The 21,265-nt window shown below is 36.4% G+C and overlaps 1 protein-coding gene across 5 annotated transcripts in view; it reads left to right on the forward strand.

The window, feature by feature from the left end:
* Positions 1–21,265, forward strand: part of ZFYVE9 (zinc finger FYVE-type containing 9) — a 51,534-nt gene that overhangs the window by 12,834 nt on the left and 17,435 nt on the right. The window contains exons 2-8 of one of the 5 annotated variants that reach the window (XM_087891071.1): positions 3,593–3,706; positions 6,039–6,266; positions 9,576–11,641; positions 13,129–13,228; positions 15,184–15,360; positions 16,277–16,446; positions 20,776–20,899. In XM_087891071.1, the coding sequence (XP_087747197.1) occupies positions 9,788–11,641; positions 13,129–13,228; positions 15,184–15,360; positions 16,277–16,446; positions 20,776–20,899 (2,425 nt within the window). In that variant the 5' untranslated portion in view covers positions 3,593–3,706; positions 6,039–6,266; positions 9,576–9,787. Of the gene's footprint in view, positions 1–3,592; positions 3,707–6,038; positions 6,267–8,184; positions 8,301–9,575; positions 11,642–13,128; positions 13,229–15,183; positions 15,361–16,276; positions 16,447–20,775; positions 20,900–21,265 lie in introns of those variants that run through there. The other 4 variants (XM_087891069.1, XM_087891070.1, XM_034415078.3 and 1 more) reach the window with 4 other exon arrangements.

Raw genomic sequence — 21,265 nt, forward strand, 5'->3', positions numbered from 1 at the left:
TGAGACCAATCACTATTGTATCATCTGCAAACTTCAGTATTTTAATAGAGGGATCTTTTGAGATGCAGCCATTGGTGTATAGAGAGAAGAAAAGTGGAGAGAGCACACAGCCCTGGGGGGCTCCTGTGCTAATTGTACAGGTATCTGATGTGATTTTTGTCTAGTTTCACCTGCTGCTTTCTGTCTGTTAGAAAGCTTATGATCCATTTACAAGTGTGGTACAGCTAGCTGATTTAGTTTAGTTAGAAGACTATCTGGAATGATGGTATTGAATGCTGAGCTGAAGTCTACAAAGGGGACCCTTGCATAGGTCTTTGGAAATTCAAGTTGTTGTAGAATGTAGTGCAGAGACATATTAACAGCATCATCTGTCGATCTATTTGCTTGGTAGGCAAATTGCAAGGGGTCTGACAGAGGATCCGTGATGGTTCTCAGGTGGCTAAATACTAGTCTTTCAAAGGTCTTCATAACTACAGATGTTAGAGCAACCAGTCTGAAGTCATTCAGTTCCTTGATGGAGGGTTTCTTCGGCACTGGGATGATAGTAGAGCATTTGAAGAAGGAAGGAACACAGCACATCTCTAGTGATTTATTAAAGATGCAGGTGAAGATGGGGGCCAGTTGGTCATAATGATACTTAAGAGAAGATGTTCTGTTTTTAAAAAATGAAATTGTTTTGCAAATTCATCTTGACTTTATACATACTTTTAAGTTGTTTATTTTCTATGTCCTGAATATTGAAATAATATTACTTTCAACAAATTCTGGCTGAATTTGATACTTCTTTTATTTCTCTGCTAGCGTGTAATAATTATATACAATTTTGCACCAATATTTTGTGAAAATTCAAAATCTACATCCGTTTAGGCAAGATGAATGAAAGTATGATTATGAGATGCTTTTTTTATAGGGAAGAATCTTAAGTGCTATATACACTATCCAAAACCAGGAATATGTTCTGGTTTCCGGAAACTCCTCCTAGACAACTGGCAAGAGTAGCACCAACAGCAGGAAAATCATCTAGGGAACAACAGCATCACATAAACAACCATTTAATATATGCTGATAATGCTACCTGCATCGATACTTGGGGAGAATAAATATCAGCTTTAATTATTAAAATTATGGAATGTAAGTGTAGGAAGACATTGGAAATAATTTAACCCAAGCTAATGTGTAAGAATCCAAACAGGAATAATTTCTGTTTAAACACTATCACTTGTTTAACATATCTTACTTATTAGGAAATATTTCCTGATGTTCCACTAAAATCTAATGTACTTTCTTGTGATTTAAATGCACTGTTTCATGTTGTCTCTTCTGCAGCAACTATGAATTGCTCGCCCCTTCTTTAGATGACTCCAAGAAAGTTATCATGTCTTCCCAAGCTTCTTCAGGCAAAATATGTTACACATCTCCAACCCTTTCTAAAATGATTTTTCTTTCATTCCATTTTCCATCTATTTGTTTTCTTCTGGATCTTCTTCAGTTTGTTAATATCTTTCCTAAAATGCATAGCCCAACATTAGATGTAGTATTTTAGATGTGGTCTGACCAAGATTGAATAAAGGGGATCGATGGCTTTTCTTGAAGTTGCTATTATGTTTCTATTGATGCAGCCTAGAAGACTCCCTGTAACTACAATGGTTTCCTAAACTGCTTCCTTCTTTTGCAGTTATTTTTTTAGTAATAATGTATTTTTTTTAAAAAAAAAAAATTCCAGCCATCCTTTGCTCCCTCTGATATGAAGTTTTTGCCTATTATCGGCTCTCATGACGTTTAAGACATAACTCAGGAATTTTTCAGACTGCAGTTTTGGCTGAGTACGTTTTCCCCACAAATAGTATGCTTTTGCTCCCTGAAAGTTCTGCAGTCTAATTCAGTGATATCCAGATTGCCTATCTTGACAGACTATAATATACCTTCACAATAATGCTTATTTTTGTTTACCCTTCCATGTACACTTATTAATGAATTACAACAAATAGTATCAGTCTATTTTCGTATTTGTACATACACTTTCAATAACATGTTAAAACAACTGTCTTATTATTATTCTAGTGGAGTATTTTATTTTTAAAAATTATTTGTTTGCTATTTATGTTGTTGAATTGTTAATCACTGCAGATTCAGTTGCCTTGCCAGGAACATTCAGTTTCAAATGTGAAAATAAATACTCAAATATCTTCAAATGTGTTCACATTTGTGGATCTCAATATGTACAGTTTATGCAACTCCTTCACATCTAATGCCATTAACATCCCATTTCTCTGGCATATTTTTTTCAATTTTACATTTTAGTCCTTGCATTCCTCTATTGAGATTTCTCTGTCCAGTTTTCATTAATCATCTGTATTAAATTATATTTGCCTTCTAGCATTGAAACTTCTATTTCTTGTAATCTGTATATCAGAATTGATTTCTGTAAATCAAGAAAATCCTAACTAAATGTATGTACTTCCTAACCTGTTCCTGTTGAACTATGAGCAGGGTACCTAAGGAAGAATTAATGCAACATGGGAATCCTAAAAGGGAATCTTCTATACATTCACCCAGCAGTTCAGCTCTTTACCCTAAACCTGACATTTTAACCCCTAACCTGTTACATAGTGCATTCATCCATCTAAACCTACTGAAATGGACAATCCAGAAACAGTAGAAACGGGTGGAGACATATCTCTGAACCTGAGACACAAGAGAAGAGAGAAACATCCCCCTTCCCTCTTAATCCCTCTTGGCTTCAGGGAGATAGTGTAAAAGTACTTACTTTGAGATAGAATCTCAACATATTGTTCCACTGGATCCTGGACAAGCTTCCAGTTTTAGTAAATTCTTTTTCCCCTGACTCAGTTTACAAGTGGAGACCACACAATCATCTTGAATCAAGCTTATTTGAACAGCAGGGGTTCAAAATGCAAGGTTCTGCCTACTGAAGGAACCTTTACATAGTTGTATAATAAATGATGACAGTAATAATGACAAATGCCAATCATAACATGGATTAGATTTTCTGCTTATAGTGATATAAGCGATATAATAAAGTGGAGGTTGGCATTGGTCAGTTTTTATGATTACCGGTAGTTATTTCCTATTAGTTTGGAAGTTTTGGTTCAGTTTTTTTTTAATCCTATACAGTTGTTGGGTTTTTTGCCATTGCAAACTACTGCTGCAAACTCTTGCCATTGCACTAAGTATTGTTCTCTAGTTTCTTTGATTCTGTCATTTACATTAACTGAAGTATATACTAATATTTGAAAAATTAATTATTCTTGAATATAGGAAACAGTTTACAAAAGCCAGATGGAATATATTGTCATCTATAATTATGAAAGTCTGTTTTAGAAGTATTCAGAACAATGAATGTATCTTCCAATGTGAAGCAGGTGAAGTACATTCATTAACACATATATTTCTTGCATAGTTTTATAGAGAGGATCTGTAAGATTTTTATTCACCGTTATAACAAAATATATTGAGAGATCTTTGCACTGGCATCTGTACTGTTTTTAATGGTTATTAAAATGGTAGACATATTAGCTATATTTCTGTTTTCTGCATGAAACCTTATATGTGGTGGCTGTTTCATTCTTAGGATCAAGCACAGCATAGAGTCTCAACTGAACTACCTGACTTTGCAGTATATCTGATGGATAGGCAATGCCTGAATTGTTTCTTCATGCTTATATAAGATTAAAGGTAAGACATGGTAAGTGATATTGTACCTTGGAATTTTAGATCTATTTTTTCATAATTCATGTATTTATAGCTTTGATATTTTTCTGATATGTCAACGTTAGAGTTCTTTTAAAAAATAAGCTTTACTAAATTTGATAGAATTTATAGGTAATCCTTGATTTATGACCATTTCTTGATTATTTTAATTAAAAATAGTGGTGAAGAAAGTAACTTACAACTGGTCTTTGCACTTACGACCGTCACTGGGTCCCCATGATCACGATTGCAACACTTTGCAGTTTGCATATATTTACAATGGTTGCAGCTTCCTGGGATTACATGATCACAATTTGCAATCTTCCTAGCCAACTTCCAACAAGCCAAGTCAATGGGGGAAGTTTGAATTGCTTAATAACTGTGACATTCTCTTAACGACCATGGCAAAAAGGTAAACTCATGTGCAGTCATGTAATGACTCACTTAATGACCATATCACTTAGCGACTGAAGTTATAGTTCCAAATGTGGTTGTAAATTGAGGACAACCTGTACAGCAATTTTAAAATGCCCCCCAGATGAATTGTTGTAACATGCTTTACATGGAGTTGCCCTTGAAGAGCACTTGGAAGCTGAATCTAGTGCAAAATGCAGTGGAGCAGGCAGTTATATGCACTCCTCAAGCAGTGCACTTTACACCTCTGCTCTGTGAGCTGCATTGATTACCAATATGCTTCCAGGAGCAATTTAAGGTGCTAATATTGTCTATAAAACTTTACATGGCATGGGACCAGGATATTTGATATACTGTGTCTCCATGGTTATATCTACTGTACTATCTCATCAGATCCAGCAGGAGAGGCATGTTACAGGTCCCATCAACTGAGGAATGTCCCTGATGGGACCCAGGAAAGGAGCCTTTTCTGCCTTGGCGCCTGCCCTTTGGAGCATCATTTCCCCCAGTATTTAGATTGGCACTTTCCCTTCTGGCCTTTAGGAAGGGTTTAAAGACTTGGCTGTACTATCATGCCTGGTGGTCCAGCAATAGTGGTGAGCCTTTGGCTATATTAAATGGATATGACTCTGAATATGTCTTATTTAATTTTTAATTATGGTTTTAGATTAGTTATATGCTCTTGTGATTTTTTTTCTACTGTTTCTATTGTTTTATTGTTGTGAACTGCCCAGAATCATACTTGTGAAACTCTGAGACAAGCTTGAGCTCTTAAAAGTAAAAAAAAAAAACATTGTGATGTAAACTGTTGTACAAACTGCTGAAACATTAACATTCCCACCTAAAAATGAATTGGAAAGATAACAAACTGAAAATGTTTTTATACTTGCTTTACTTAGCGGTTCTGAAAAAATCCTGGGAAATATTTGATTTTGATCTTGTATATTATTCATAGGTGATGGTGTGCTGCCAGTCATTTTATAATCAGTGAAGTGAAATAAAAGCATAGTTAGATGCATTTTTCAAAATTGACCACTTTAATATTATTTTCTCTGAAAGCATTTTTCATTACAGTTTGCAGTGAAGATAACAATCGCACTTAGACTAGTAAAGCTTCACAGTGCTTTACAGCCTTCCTTAAGTGGTTTACAGATTCGGCATATTGCTCCCAACAATCTGGGTCCTCATTTTACCAACCTTGGAAGGATGGAAGGCTGAGTCAACCTTGAGCTAGTGAGAATCAGATTGCAACAGTCAACAGAAGTAGCCTGCAATACTGCATTCTAACCACTGCACCAGCTCTAAACTAAACTAATTGAAATTTAGGAAACACGGCTCTAAACTGAACTAATTGAATTTTAGGAAACAAATTTATATTTTATGTATTCAACTAGTATTAGAGAATTTTGTTTAAAAGGCTGGGAAGTAAAATTTCAGGAGACATATTGGAGGATTGCATACTTAGGATAGTTGGGGACCAAATCTCCAAGTGGGCACCATTCTGTCTTCTCTTTTTGTTGTCAGTCATCTGATTAATTTATTTACTCATGACCATTTTCTCTATCTTTCGTTCACATATGCATTTGTCTATTATGCCAGAGAGCAATATAACCTCAGATAACCCTTCGTACCCTCTCTCATACCTTTTCATTCCCATAAATGTATATACTCCCATCTTTTCCTTCCCTACATATCTTCCCTTTCAAACTCCCAGACTAAGTATAGCTTAGTCTGGAAGTTTTTTACTATTTTTTTTTTTTACTATCGGTGTGGTTATTATGAACAATAATAGAATTTCATCATGTGATGTTTTTGAACTGTTGGAAAAATGCCTTGATATTTAAAGGAAATGTATTTGGATCTTGGTAATCTGCAAATACTGTCCTAAATTTTCATAACTGTCTACTTCATAGGTTCAAACAAGATTCTGGATGACATTCCTGCCAAATGGAGAACTATTTCCAGACAGAGGCTTATAACCTTGATAAGGTTTTAGATGAATTTGAACAAAATGAAGGTGAACAACTTTTGTTAGGACTGGAGACATAAACTGAATTTAGGTCTGGTGTTTGTCTGTATTTACTATCCACTGTAGTCATCTGTCCATTTGCTGCAGAGAATAAAAAAGAAAACAGCACTGGGTAACTTAACATTTTATTAGGAAGAAACACTTAATTGTTTTAAAAATTTTAATCTCGTATGAATTGTGTTCCCTTATTAACTGAACAAGAAAAGTTGAAAATTATATAAATCTGCATCTCGCTGATAACTAGGACAAATAAAATATTAATTGGTTATAGCTCAAAGATAATGGATATACTTTCTGCTATAAAGAACTATCTTTCTAACCAGTTCCCCTTGTTATTCAAGTTTACAATTATACTTAAGTATTAAGTATTCACTTAAGTGTACCTAATACAGAAAGATGTCCTGCTATTAGCATTTATGATCATAGATTGCTAATTCCACTGCCTCATGATAAGATAAGAATCTTCGTAAGTTTGCATATTACCGTATTTTTCGGAGTATAAGACGCTCTGGACTATAAGATGCACCTACCTTTTTAGGTGAGGAAAACAAGAAAAAGAAATCTGCCTCTGCCTCCCAGCAATTTTGCCTCATTGCAGCAAACAGCAAATATCCTGCTTTATTTTCATTTTCATTTTCAGCATAGCTTGATTAGCACAAGAAAAAAAAATCTGCCTCCCAGCAATTTGCTTGCTGCAATCTCCTTGCAGCAAGCAGCAGAGGCCCATGCAGCAATAGGCAATGGCAATCCCTACAGCCTGAAACAGCTGAGAGTCGGGAGGCCGATCCAAGGGACAATCAACTTGTGCTAATTAGGCTGTGCTGAAGCTGAAATGGGCTTATTCTTCTTGCTGCAAGGAGGTAAATTGCTGGGAGGCAGAGGCCAATGGGCGGAGCTATATTCGGTGTATAAGTTGCACCCAAATATTCACCCCCTTTTGGGGGGGGAAGGTGCATCTTATACTCTGAAAAATACAGTAGATCTCGTATCAGTGGACCTCCCTTCTTTTTCCTCCTTGTGGCAATCTCTTTGAATTATATAACTAGATAAAATTGTAGAAATTGTTTTGTATGGGGAAGCTATGATGTCAAGGGTTTGGAGACCCATAGGAAGCAATTTGATGGGACATGCATGCCAGTTTTAGGCATAAGGGCTTAAGGCTTCTATCAATTCCTTTTGTTTGCATTGGTCCTTCATTTAGCTCCCAGAATAAAAGCAAAGAATAGTTGTGATATTTAAAATTTTTGTCTGTTTTAAAAAATCATTTGATGGAAATAGTGGTTGCGATATTCTTGCTTTTATTGTATATGCTCAATGTTAGCAATCTTCTATTGAGGTCCTTCAAATTACAGTTATTTGGGCTCAGTAGACCCTTTAATCTCTTTGAGAATAGTTAGTTACTAACTATATTGCTTAGAAATATTCAAAAGATAGGAACAAAAGATAGGAACAACTCACATGCGTAGAAAATAAGAAAACATCATTGTTAAAATAAGTGTATATGTGTTTTTACTATTAAGCAAAGATACAAAGCATTAGCAGTGTTCTGGATGTTTACATAGCACCAAGATATATTAATGTTTCACAGGGCATTTTAAGTTTAAATTCCTAATTAGCTGTGATTGATTTAGGCTTTTTGTCTTATACATAGCTGAGTTGGAGCTGCTTCCCATTTTTGTATCTCAGCAGGAGGCCTTCATAGTTCATATTTTCCGGATTATTTTTCTGTAAATGGTTTCCATTTTCGTTTGAAATTGCAGTTTTCATGTGCTATAATTATGGTTATAAACCATTGGTTTTGTGACTGTTTAAAAAGATTTTGGTGATCTTAAAATTGTCTTAGGAGAAATAGGATTTAAAAAGCACTTTAACAAATTCATCTGTCTATCCATCCATCCATCCATCCATCCATCCATCATTCATTTATTCATTCATTCATTCATTCATTCATTCATTCATTCATCAATTCATTTATTTATGTATTAGTTGTTTGTTTGTTTATTTATTTATTTATTTATCACATTTCTTAGCTATTCATCTCGCTCAGAGAGGAGCTCTGGACCATGTACAATATAATCAATATAATCAACATTAAAATCAGAATAATTTAAGCTGTTGTGAGTTTCTCTGTAATAAAGAACTTGAGGTGAATAGGAATGGTAATTTTACAGATATAATAACTTTGTGGTATATCCTTTATATCTTCGTATTCCTTTGTATTCTTTTATGTTCAACTCCCTTACATGGAGGTTTGTAACTTCAGAACTACTAAGCAAACAAATAATTTAAATCTTGATAGATCATACCAGACATTGATCAAATGGAATGGAATGGAATTCTTTATTGGCCCAGTGTGATTGGACATACAAGGAATTTGTCTTCGGTGCATAAGCTCTCAGTGTATCTTATAGAGTAGGGGTTGGGGAACGATGGCCCCTTAATGACCTGTGGACTTCGACTCCCAGAATTCCTGAACCAGCATGGCTCCCAGAATTCTTGAACATGGCTAGCTCAGGAATTCTGGGAGTCAAAGTTCACAAATTGTAAAGGGGCCATTGTTCCCTATCCCTGACATAGAGTAATGGAGTGGAAATGGTTAGTAATTGGAATGTGAAAGCTGTGTTTTAACACGAGCCAATTGATTTATTTTCTTTTTGTTGTAATGTTAAAGGTTTTCCATCCAAACACAAACACACTCTGTTTCTAATGGCTATGTATGAGAGTAATAGAGAGCCCAACAGCAGCTTGAAAAGATACATATTATAAGGAGAACTGTTAGAAAATGGGAAAGCAGAACTATTTGATCAGATGCATCTTTTGCTGCTTCCGTCTTTACATTTACTATGTCATTAAAGATAGTTATATGGATGAAAGTAGCATAGCTCACTACCTTTTTTCCAGATGTGTAGAATTCAGCAACTACTATTCCAATCTTTATAATGCCTTTGGAAGACATTTTGTTAATGAAATAAAAGAATGAAAGATTTTGTGAAAAAATGAATTTTAACTTAATTTTAATTTCAATTTTAACTGCTGAAATTTATTTATTTCTAGTATTGTTCTGTTGCTTTGATCAAAAGGAAAGTTGTGTATCTTCGATGTAAAACAAGATAAATGTGTACAAGTTATTTAATAGAACAGAATAACAGAGTTGGAAGGGACCATGGAGGTCTTCTAATCCAACCCCCTGCTCAGACAAAAAATCCTATACCATTTCAGATAAATGGTATAGGATTTCCTGTCTCAGCAGGGGGTTGGACTAGAAGACCTCCATGGTCCCTTCCAACTCTTGTTATTATGGTAACCGTGTTTTTATTTCCATTTTTTAGTTCTATTTATTTCTATTCTATTTTGTAAATTTTAGTGTCTGCATTCAATTTAACGCAAATTGATTTCAGCCAATGTTTTATATTTTTTTTAGATGAAGCTATTTCACCTACATTGTTGGAAGCAAAGTGGAGTCAGATCCTAGATCCTCCTTCTCAACGGCTGACTTTGAACCCAGCTCTAGCCAATGTAAATGAATCAACCCTTTCTAAGTGTCCAGAGAAATTGAAATCCTTTTCCCTATCACATATAGCCACTACATCTATAGGAGGAGGGGCTTACTGTTTTAATGGCCAAAATCCTAATATGAGCCAAGAAAACACAAACATGTGGATTGATGACCAGGCAACAACAGATGATCAGTTGGTTATGAGAAATAGCAATCAAAATATTCAGTGTCACTCTGCTGATGATGAAGGAAAAAAATGTGGCAGTATAGACTGTTTACCCGAAGAACAAAATGTTCTAGTTGTAGCAGTCATGCATAACTGTGACAAAAAAGCATTACAAAATGATTTGCTGGGTTGTAAAAGTTATAGCAGCCCCCCTTCAATGGATACTGTTAGCTTTACACTGGATAATGAAGTCCAACAAACCAATCATCTTCATATTACTGTAAATGGGTCTGTTGAAAAAGATACAGATACTGAAAAAGAACCAGTACTAGCAACAAGTCTGAATGCAAGTGAAGATTCTATTAACCATGATATTGCTGCTGCTGCTTCTTCAAATTGTTCATACGGTGACTCTTCTTTGTTAAAGGAGAATAATGATAATGCAAATAAAGATAATCACTTCTCACAAACTACTGCATCGGGGATTATAATTCCTTTTCAGAGGCCATTTGACCCAAGCATTAAAGTGCAAGAACAAAATGCATCAGTTGAAGATTTAAACACTGATGTAGTTGTTCAGAAAACAGAACTGGAAACCAAAAGTTCTTCACCTAATACACACAATGATAGCTTTTCCTTTAAGACTTCCGTAACAGAGCAGATAGCCTCAAAAGTTCAATCAGGGATAGCTGAGTTGTCTACGACATGTAAATTGAATGTACTAGGAAGTGGCTATGATTGTGAACCTTCTGGTGGATATTTGATCTCTCAAGATGTTACTGCTATTGAAAATGAAGCTGGCAAATATGATAAAAAACTATCCAGCACAGCTGCTTATTCATCAGACTGTCAAGAGATGACAAATGAAGAACTGACTCCACAAAATGAGATGGGAGAACAAATAAACACAGAAAATGAAGCACAGCAGCAAATATGTAATATCAGTGCAGGTAACAGTGATGGCATTTTAGAAATAGACACTGATTTAAAAGGGTCATCTATAAATGAGCTTGAAAATTCCAGTCCAACTGATGTCACTGGGACATTATTGTCAAGTGGGCTGCCCAATTATTGTGATTCCTATGGAATACAGAACTCAGTTATTGCTCATATTCCAAAGACTTTGCCCTCCAAGGAAGACTCTGTAACGGAGGAAAAAGAGATAGAAGAGAGCAAATCAGAATGCTATAGTAATGTTTATGAACAAAGAGGAAATGAAGCCACAGAAAGAAGTGGACTCACTTCGAACTGCTCCGGTGACCAAATGAGAAAAAAATGCTTGCATAATCTCTGCAGTCAGATTCCCTCTGAATCAACTGAAGCGTCAGTAAAATCAGCAGCTCATTTACAATCTCTCAGTATTCCTTTTGGTGGTGCCCGACCAAAACAGCCTACAAATCTTACACTACAGATTCCAAAGCCATTATTGGATCATTTACAAAATGACTTGGTTCCTCCAAACTCTGGTGGGAATATTAAAAATAAAAACGATGTAAGTGAAAAAATAAAAACAAGCGAAAATGTAGCAACAAATATATATACCGATGAAACAGTACAGAATGCTCTGGTCACAGATGCCAGTGGCGAGCATGCAGATGACTATGATTCTGTGGTTTCCAATAGTTTGTGCCTTGCAACAGCCTCAGATAGCCCTGACAATGATCTTGGAGCCAGCCAGTCGGGTGTTCATACAAGAAAGCCATTTACTACTTTGGGTGAAGTCGCTCCAGTTTGGGTCCCAGATTCTCAAGCACCAAACTGTATGAAATGTGAGGCCAGATTTACATTCACTAAAAGAAGGCACCATTGCAGAGCCTGTGGAAAGGTAGGCTTATGTTTAATTGGAAAATCTTATAAATAATGAGAAGCCTAGAGTTACAATAGCCAATTTTAGGATTCGGGTTTTCTGAATGTTTTTGATGTTATTTTCAACAATACATTGTATTCAAATTGCTGAAAGAAAACTAATGACTAATATAGGTAATTACTTTTTTTAAAAAAAATATGCCCAATTTCTTTAATATGATATTTATTTGCGTTGGTATAGGTAGGTAGTCCTCTGGTTACGGCTATTCAGTGACTGTTCAAAGTTACAAAAGCACTGAATGAGCAGGATTTATGACCATTCCTCAAAGTTGCAGCCATTGCATTTTTCCTGCTATCATGTGATTACAATAGGGGCACTTGGCAACCAGTCCACAATTATGATAGTTGCAACACCCTATGCTGCAATCGTTTGATTGCCATTTGTTACTTTCTCTGCTGATTTCCCATAAGCAAAGTTAATAGGGAAGCTGACAGGAAATCACAAGTCATGCCTATTAGTCCAGCCATCTTTTCACACACCCATGCATCCACCCACCTGTCTGTACTCCTAAGCAGGTAAACGTGCCTCTGTAGCACCTGCCCATGGTGCCCACTGATGGTTCTTAATCACCTGTTCTACTGCTCTTGCCTGTTGGCCTTCTTGCCTGGGACTCCCACTTGTTTCCACATTGTGATAAAGTGAGGCCCTCACCTAACAGCTTGTGTGATCCTGGGGTAATGGCAGCAAACAAGACTGAATTGGCAGTTAGTTTTTCAACTTAATTTTTCAAGTTTATTTCAAGTCAACAATATATAGTATAGTATAGTATAATTTTATTTCTATACCGCCCTTCTCCCGAAGGACTCAGGGCGGTGTACAGCCTATTTAAAAACACAAGACAAACATCAATTAAAATTTAAAATTATTAAATAAATTCGGCTCAATTTAAAACCCCAGAAATTTAAAATACCCCAATTTAAAATTATTATGTTGATAGCCCGGCCTGGCGGAACAACAGGGTCTTCAGTGCACAGCGAAATACCCGGAAGTCGGAGATCTTACGTATTTCCGAGGGCAGTTCATTCCACAGGCAGTTCATTCCACATCATACCATATGATGATAGTCTGTTTTAAAAATATTTTCTCAAAGAATACAATTGAATGAAAAGCTTTGTTTAAGACCGCCGTTTCAAGAGCAAGTCAATTCTCTGTTACAAAAGCTTGTGAAAGAGTTTGGGCCGATCATTATTTTTTAATCTGATTTGAGTTATTGCTATGGGGGAAAATTTTGTTAGAAAATTGTTCAGTCTAAAACATGTATAAGGTATAATATATATAATGTATAATGTAATATATAATGACTTTTTACATGATCATTAAGCAATTTTGTTTTATTCTATAGAAAAAAACTAGAACATGCTTGTGTTGGAAATACAGATAGATAGTTCTGTCCAAATGATTTTAGTTATATGTAATGTAAATATATTTTTCTTATTTTACTTAAGGTTTTCTGTGCAGCGTGCTGTAGTCTGAAATGCAAATTGCTATATATGGATAGAAAGGAAGCCAGAGTATGTGTAATTTGCCATTCGGTACTTATGAATGGTAAGTAATATACTTGAAACAATACTCAAGTTTCATAAGTTTGTGGTTAATGGAGCGTTTCTAATGTATAAGTGAGGGCTGTTGTGCAGTCCAATGTAATTTATTTTCATATTGAACATAATTTTAATAAGAAAGCTATTTTCAGAATTATAGCAGTAATAATTCTAGTGTCTAGTATGCACTATTGAATTACGAGAGTACTTACCAGTGTCTGAAACTGATATGTAGCATAAAGGATAGAAATAAAGAGTGGCTAGTGTGTAGTGTGTTGTCATGAAAAGATTTTTGTCAAAATAGGTGAAAATGGCATAGTTAAGAAGTATGTATGGTAAAACAAGAAAACGTGATCAAAACTGAATGGGTATTCAATGAATTTGGATTGAATATAAGGGTAAATGATCACCCAGTGATAAATGAAGATCACATCACACAACCACACAAGAAAAAGCAAAAGTGAATGAGTTGAGAAAAGACTGAGAAAGGTGTAGTTGGTTGAAGTTCCTCAGAAAGAAAAAGATGGGAAGTTTAAAAACAAAATGCAGTACAGAAAATATATAGACATAGTAGAAGCCAAGATATTTTGCATGCATGGGAAGGCATGGAGAGATATATTAAATGGTTGTGGTGAAAGCTAGATTTAGCTTTATTTGCTTTTCTTTTCTCTCCTACCTTCAACTTATTTTGCTCATTGCTTCTCATTCATTTTCTGCACTTTCCATAACGGTGCTTACCCAGAAAAGGAATAGTGCAATGGGTATGTATTTTCTATAGCGCTTGTCATATATGTTGGCCTACAATAAAATGGATTGGATCCACATATTTACAGATCCAGCTGTCAGTTGTAGAAATCTACTTTGACTTGCTAAATGAAAGATCTTCCACATTTGTCAAGCATGAAAAATATTTATCACAAAGTACATATTCTGAAGGCCAGGTACTGCTATTTTGACTCTCTAAACTTGTAGCTGAAGTTTCTAGATCTCCTCAAATATGGTTTTGTAAGTTTTAAAAGATAAACATTTAAATGTGCATAGCATAGTTCATTTCATATTAATTCATTCATTAAGTTAAAACAAAATGACACTTAAGCTGATATCAGTCATGCATGCGCTAATGCCCACCTGATTGGATTACTGCAGTGTGCTGTATGTGGGGCTGCCTCAGGAGATCATCTGGAAGTTAGCTACAGCTGGTATTAAATGAGGCAGCCAAACTCCTACAAACACTGTTGAATTACACCTATATATTACACCTATAATATTAAGTTGCTATGTTTATTGCCAGTAGGTTGTAAATTCTGTTCAAAATTCTAGTTGTTTCCTGTCACTATTAACATGGTATTGGACTATATCAGGCAATGCCAGACCATAACCAAATCTACTCATCTATAGAATGCCTTCTGAAATTTGAGGGACCTGAAATAGAGATGAAATAGCACACCCTCTCTATGGTAGCTTCCAGTCTGTGGAATATTCTCTGTGTATACTTAATAACTGTGTATACTTAATGCAATTTTTAGTGTCGTCCCATCTCAGGTTCTGCTCCTCTGCTCTATCAGCTTCTGGATTTCTGGCTTCTCTGTATAAATATTGAAAAAAAAATCTTGTAACAATCTTTACTATATAAGGACAATTTTAATCATAATTCAGCAAATGTTGTTTGAAAAATCTAGCAAAATTGCTGTTAAAAATCTGTTATTAATAGCCTTGGCTCTGTGATCCTAGTTTCATGGTGCTAATGATTCCATAATGGTAATCTGAAATACTTAATTCCTTTAATTAACTTCCTTGATTTGTTTGCCTTAACTTTAGTTCCTATGGCTAATGAGTTCATATTTTGTTAGGCTAACATATCTCTGTATTTCTAATAAAAGCAAAACAATGACCTGTTAAATTTCATCAATAATTATTATTACATGATAAAAGTTACCTTTTTGTATTTTTATCTTTTCTTAGCTCAAAGCCTGGAGAATTTGCTGAGTGCCCCTAGTCCGAGCCCCAATCCTAACAATCCTGCTGAATACTGTTCTACCATTCCTCCCTTGCAGCAAGTCCAGGCTTCTGGAGTGCTGAATTCTCCACCACCTACTGTTATGGTCCCAGTGGGAGTCTTAAAGCATCCGGGTACTGAAGGTACAGATCCTTGACAATGTATGCCTCCCTAGTCAGTCCTGTTATTAATTTTAATCACCTCATAAAATTTAGCTTAGGCCAAAAATATCTGATTTCAAGCTAACCTTGGATTATGAGTTTTCTCAGCAAATAATTATGCCTCTTCTTTAAACCATGAAATCTAGGTGACGACTGATCTCATGGAGTTGTATAGTCATCTTACATATGTGTGAGTGATAATGAAAACATATCTGCATAACGTACCTGGGGTGCAATTCAAACTTGTGATGTTTGATTAATTGTGTCTTGGAACACTTACAAATATTATTCAGATTGCATTAGAAAATATATTTCTGTATCATTGTTTTGCACTTACCGTATTTTTTGGAGTATAAGACACACCGGAATATAAAACGCAGCTTAGTTTTTGGGGAGGAAAATAGGAAAAAAAAATTATTCCCAGTAGGTATTCATCTGGCTAGTGTCCTTAGTCTGGTCAGCTTCAGCACATTAGTTTGCTGGTTTTTTATCCCCTGCTTGGAGATAAAAAACAGCTTCTAAGGCACAGCTGAGAGGAAGCAGCAATGAGAAAAGCAGGCAAAGGGGGCGGGGAGATTGCTTCACTTGGCTAACGCCTAGTTAGGGCTGAAAAAAAGCTTCTAAAGAACAGCTGAGAGTCGGAGCAAAGCATGGAGATCACTCACTAGCACCTCTCAGAGCAGGCAAAGCTGGGAAGATCGGTCCCTAGTGCCTTGTTAACACCTCGTTAGGACTGAAAAAAAGCTTCGAAAAAGCTACATTCGTATAAGACGCACACAAATTTTCAGTCTCTTTTAGGGGGGGAAAAGGTGCGTCTTATACTCTGAAAAATACGGTAGCTTCATTTCTCCTTGTGCGTGTATTTCTTTCATAAAGCTAATCTCATCTTTCTCTGTAGTGAGTCAGCCTAGAGAACAAAGACGTGTTTGGTTTGCTGATGGGATCTTACCCAATGGTGAAGTTGCTGATGCAGCCAAATTAACAGTGTCTGGAACAAGTTCCACTGGAGCACTTGCAGTTTCACATGATCCAAGAAAGCCCATAAGCAACAACACTTTGCCGGAAGAGGTGAATGACTGCCCTTCTTTATTATATGTTATATTGTGCTATTCAAATGGCATGGGAAAGAGAATGCATTAGATTTCCTTATATACAGCATAGAGCCAATGTGATGTAGTGGTTAAGATACTAGACTAGAGACAGACTGTTGTCTTCTAGACTGGAAAGCACCCCCCCCTAAAATCCCCCCACCCCAAACATGGTTAATAGTATGTAACTTGAGCACACCTGAGCAGCATGGGAGATGACAACAGCAATAAAAATAGTAATAATAAAAAAGGCTGCATAGCTCTTGGTGATTCTGGGCGGCTTATAACAAATCAATGAAGGATAAAAGATAATACTAAAAGAAGATGACAAGCACGATGGAGTGAGAGGTGTGAAAGGCCTGAGTGAAGAGCTATGTCTTTGTGGTTCTTTTAAACAATAGAAGGTAAAGGCCAAGAAGTTGTGCTTCCAGTATCTTTATAAATGACATTGTTTAATTGAAGGAACCTGGAGTGTGCCAACTCTGCATGATTGAATCAGCTGGGTAGATGTTATGGGAGACAGGTAATTACTCAAATAGCCAGGCCTTATGCCATGTGGGAGTAGTAACTGGCACCTTAAATTGCAGCAAGAAGCAAACCAACAAGTGGTGCAGCTTGCAAAACAGAGGTGTTACATAGACATACAGAGGCATGTCCATTACTGTTTGTGCCATTGTATTCTAGAACAGTTGAAGTTTTTGGGTGGTCTTCAAGGTAGCCCCATGTAAAGCACATTGAGTTGTCAAACCCTGAGCTGACTAGAGGATGAGTGATCCCTGATCTAGGAAACGGGACAGCTGGTACACCAGATGGAGTTGTGCAAAGGTTTTCCTTGCTACTGGCTGCTTGTGAAGCAGGAATTGTGAGTCCCAGAAGTCCCCCAGATTGCATATCATCCTTGAAGGGAGAAGTGCTACTTCATCCATGGTGAACGATGGAATATCCCCAGATCTGGGTGGTCAATTCAGTCACAGCCATTCAATCTTGGTAGAATTGAAACAGATGGGAATGAGAAATTAAAGAAAATGACTTCCATTCTTTCAGTTTAACTTTCATGGGAGCTCTAACTCATGTTTTGTATATATTGTAAAAATAAATTGTTTTTGCATCCATGTATAAGGAAGATGATTCTCTATCACAGTGGTTCTCAACCTTCCTAATGCCGCGACCCTTTAATACAGTTCCTCATGTTGTGGTGACCCCCAACCAGGGGTGGGTTCTAAATTTTTTTTACTACCAGTTCTGTGGGCGTGGCTTATTTTGTGGGCGTGGCTTGGAGGTCGTGTGACTGGGTGGGCGTGGCTAGCTGGTCATGTGACCGGATGGCCATGGCTATGTGTATAGGGACTACTCAGAGGGCTGAAAAAAGTCATTTCTGACAGGTCCTCGCACTTTTGACTGGTCCTCACACTTATGACCATCCTTACATTTATGCCTGTGCAGCATTCTTAACAACCATGTCACTCATTTCACAACTGCTTCTCTTCAACATGGTATAAAATAGGGCAAAAAACGTAAAATGTGAGGACAGTCGTAAATTCGAGGACTGGTCAAAAGTGCGAGGACCAGTCAAAAATAACTTTTTCAGCCCTTTGAGTAATCCCTGTGCACAAAAGGACTACCCAGAGGGCTGAAAAAAGTGATTTCTGACAGGTCCTCGCACTTTTGACCGGTCTTCGCAGTTATGACTGGTCATCATTTATGCCCATTGTACCATTCTTAACAACTGTGTCACTCATTTCACAACTGCTTCTCTTCACCATGGTGACAAGATAGGGCAAAAACATAAATTGTGAGAACAGTCGTAAGTTCGAGGACTGGTCAAAAGTGGGAGGACCAGTCAAAAATAACTTTTTCAGCCCTCTGAGTAGTCCATATGCATAAAAGGATACAGCAATGGAGAGGGATGAAGGAAGGGAAGGGAAATTAGAGGAGGAGTGAAGGTAAGAGAGGGAGGAAGAGAGGAGGAGAAGGAGAAAGAAAGAGGAAGTAGGGAGAAGAAGAAGAGGGGGGAAGAGAAAGTAAGAAAGAAAGAAAAGACAGAGGTGGTAGGTTTGAGGAGAAAGATTGCTGTACAATAAAAAAGATGAAAGGGAAGAAAGCCAAACCCAAACAAATATTAAGATATTAAGATAAAGAATGAATTGTTAAACTTTAAAGAATAAAAGAGAACAAATAGCAATAAATAGCAATAATTAGAAACACACATATAAACATACAACGTATTTTCTTTGAACAGAGTATTTGGCCGGTTCACAAATTTAAACAGTTGTAGGAAGTTAGCACCCACCCCTTTCCTAGAAGAATGAAATATTTTGGGAAATATTAAAAAGGCAGAATATTATATTTCCCTGGATGAGAAATGGAGAAGCACATTTTACAGACAAAGCAGCTCCCACCTTCCTGCCCCCCACCCTTTGTTAATGGGCCAGAGGCAGAAAGTCAATCCTTTGTCAAAGGACATTTGCAACACAATAGCAACAGAAACTAACAAAATGGGCCCCATCAAGCCATGTGATCCTGTCCACCATTAAACCATCTTTCCAGGCAGTCTCCATGTTTCCAGTGTCTTTTGCCCCACTTGGAGCAGAACCCAGAAGGATATTTCTTCCAACACAGTATTTAGTCACTTCAATTAAATTTTCAATTTCTATATTTCCTTTTTACCATATTTATTCCTCATCTATTTTTTTAAAAAACCAATATTACCCTTCATCCTCATCTCTAATCTTAATCAAATTCAATTTTTTCCTTCTATTCTATATTATACCCCTTCCCATTGTCATCTATTTTTATATCCATCCTCACATTGGTTAATTATGTAATACAGTTGTTTAATACAAATTCAACATTTTAATATACATCAATTAGTTATATAACTATCTTTTTTGTATATTAATCAATATGAACATGAATATTCCAATTATTTCCATGCAATCCAATTTCTTACAAATCAATTAATTATATTTACCAATACTAATAAACCAAATAATTTTCCCCATATATTCCTCCAAACCACAACCATTTCTGCTTTCAACACAATATACAATTAATAGTATCTCAATTATTACAATTCCCTAAATAGAGCTTTTTTTCTTTTGTGTTTTAAAATCTTGCCCTAAAATCTTGCCCTAAATTTCCCATTGTTTGCAGTTTTGCACCTACCTTTTTTGGTGAGGAAAAAGAAAAAGAAATCTCTCTGCCTCATTTTGTCACGTTGCAGAAAAGACCCTTCTTTAGTTTCAATTTCGCTTTTCAGCATAGGTAGGGGGAAAAAAAATTGCTCCAGGAATTTACCTCTTTGCAGCTAGCTCTTTGAAGCCCCGTGGCAAGAATTTAAAGTTTTTTTTCCCTCTAGCCACCAGCTGGGACTCCGGAGGCAGCAATAGATTGGGAGTGGGCGGGGTAAGCGAACGGCGACCGGGCGATCCAACAGAGGCAGAGGGTGAGAGTGAGTGAAGGCATGGGGGGGGCGAGAGAGGGCTTTGGCGACCCCTGTGAAATGGCCGTTCAACCCCCAAAGGGGTCACGACCCCAGGTTGACAACCGCTGCTTTATCAGATTATAGATATATATGAATACTAGTTGTCTTGATTCTCTTACATAAGATCTTACTGCACTTTTTGTACCTTTCGTTTGTAAAGTGAAGATCAGATTAAATTTTACTTAATTTAAATTATTTGATATAGACATCACCAAATTCCAATTGACTCTGGGCAACATTCAATAAAACCAACAGAATAAAAACAGAATACTGTAATTATAAAAACATCCAACAAAAAATGACGATGGATCTGATTAGCTATGCTATACCCACACACACAGGCCCAAAGAATCCTTATCCAAGGTCTGGGGGAAAAAGGCATTTCAGAATGCCAGCAAGGTGGGAGTTACATAAATATCAGGTTGAATCTTGTTCCAGAGCGCAAGCAAGATGACAAAGAAGGTATGTATCTGGGCCCTCGATAGATGACATTGTTTAATTAAAGGGACGTGAAGGGTTCCAACTCTTGGATCGAACAGATCAGACTGATACCATGGAACATAGATGATCCTTCAAGTAACCAGGCCCTCTGAAAATAAGGTTTTATAGGTTATGACCAAAACCTTGATTGCACCTGGAAGCATACAGATAACCAGCCTAACTTGTTGGAGCTATCACATGGGCATATTAAGGCATGCTCATCCCTGCCTGCACTTTGCATTCTGGACCAGTTTTGAGTGGTCTTCAAGGGCAGGTCCAGTCATAATGTGAGGTGATTAAGGCGTGACTAAATATACATCAAATGTTTTTTGTTATATCTTGTAGACTGAAAACACACTTTCATTTTCAAGAAATATAACTCAGGTTGGAAGTCCAGTTGGCAGTGCAATGAATCTTATTCCAGAAGACGGGCTTCCTCCAATTCTCATCTCTACTGGAGTAAAAGGAGGTGAGTGATGAATGCTAGTGTGTAAATGAAAGATGCAATATTATATAGAATGGAACTTAATACTATAATGCAGAACTTTCTTCAAACTCAGATTGTCTTTTAATTAGTGGTGGATAAGGTTATTCCTAATGAGGTGTTGTTATTTGTTTTATTCAAGTGGGAGTTCTGTGGTAGCACTATATTGGTTAATGTACTAGAACTCAATGGAGATTAAGGAAATGTTCATTGAGTATAAAAAATAAGATAATTGCAAGAAAAGATATATTTGTTAATCAGCATAGCACCAATTTCTGTGATAACCTATAATTGTTTAAATTATTCTAGTACTCCTCAAACATATTGTTTTCATAGCTCTTGGGGTTTTGC

The sequence above is a fragment of the Pantherophis guttatus genome, chromosome 3, assembly GCF_059756535.1.
Source record: "Pantherophis guttatus breed Tessera chromosome 3, ASM5975653v1, whole genome shotgun sequence".
Taxonomy (NCBI): Eukaryota; Metazoa; Chordata; class Lepidosauria; order Squamata; family Colubridae; genus Pantherophis; species Pantherophis guttatus.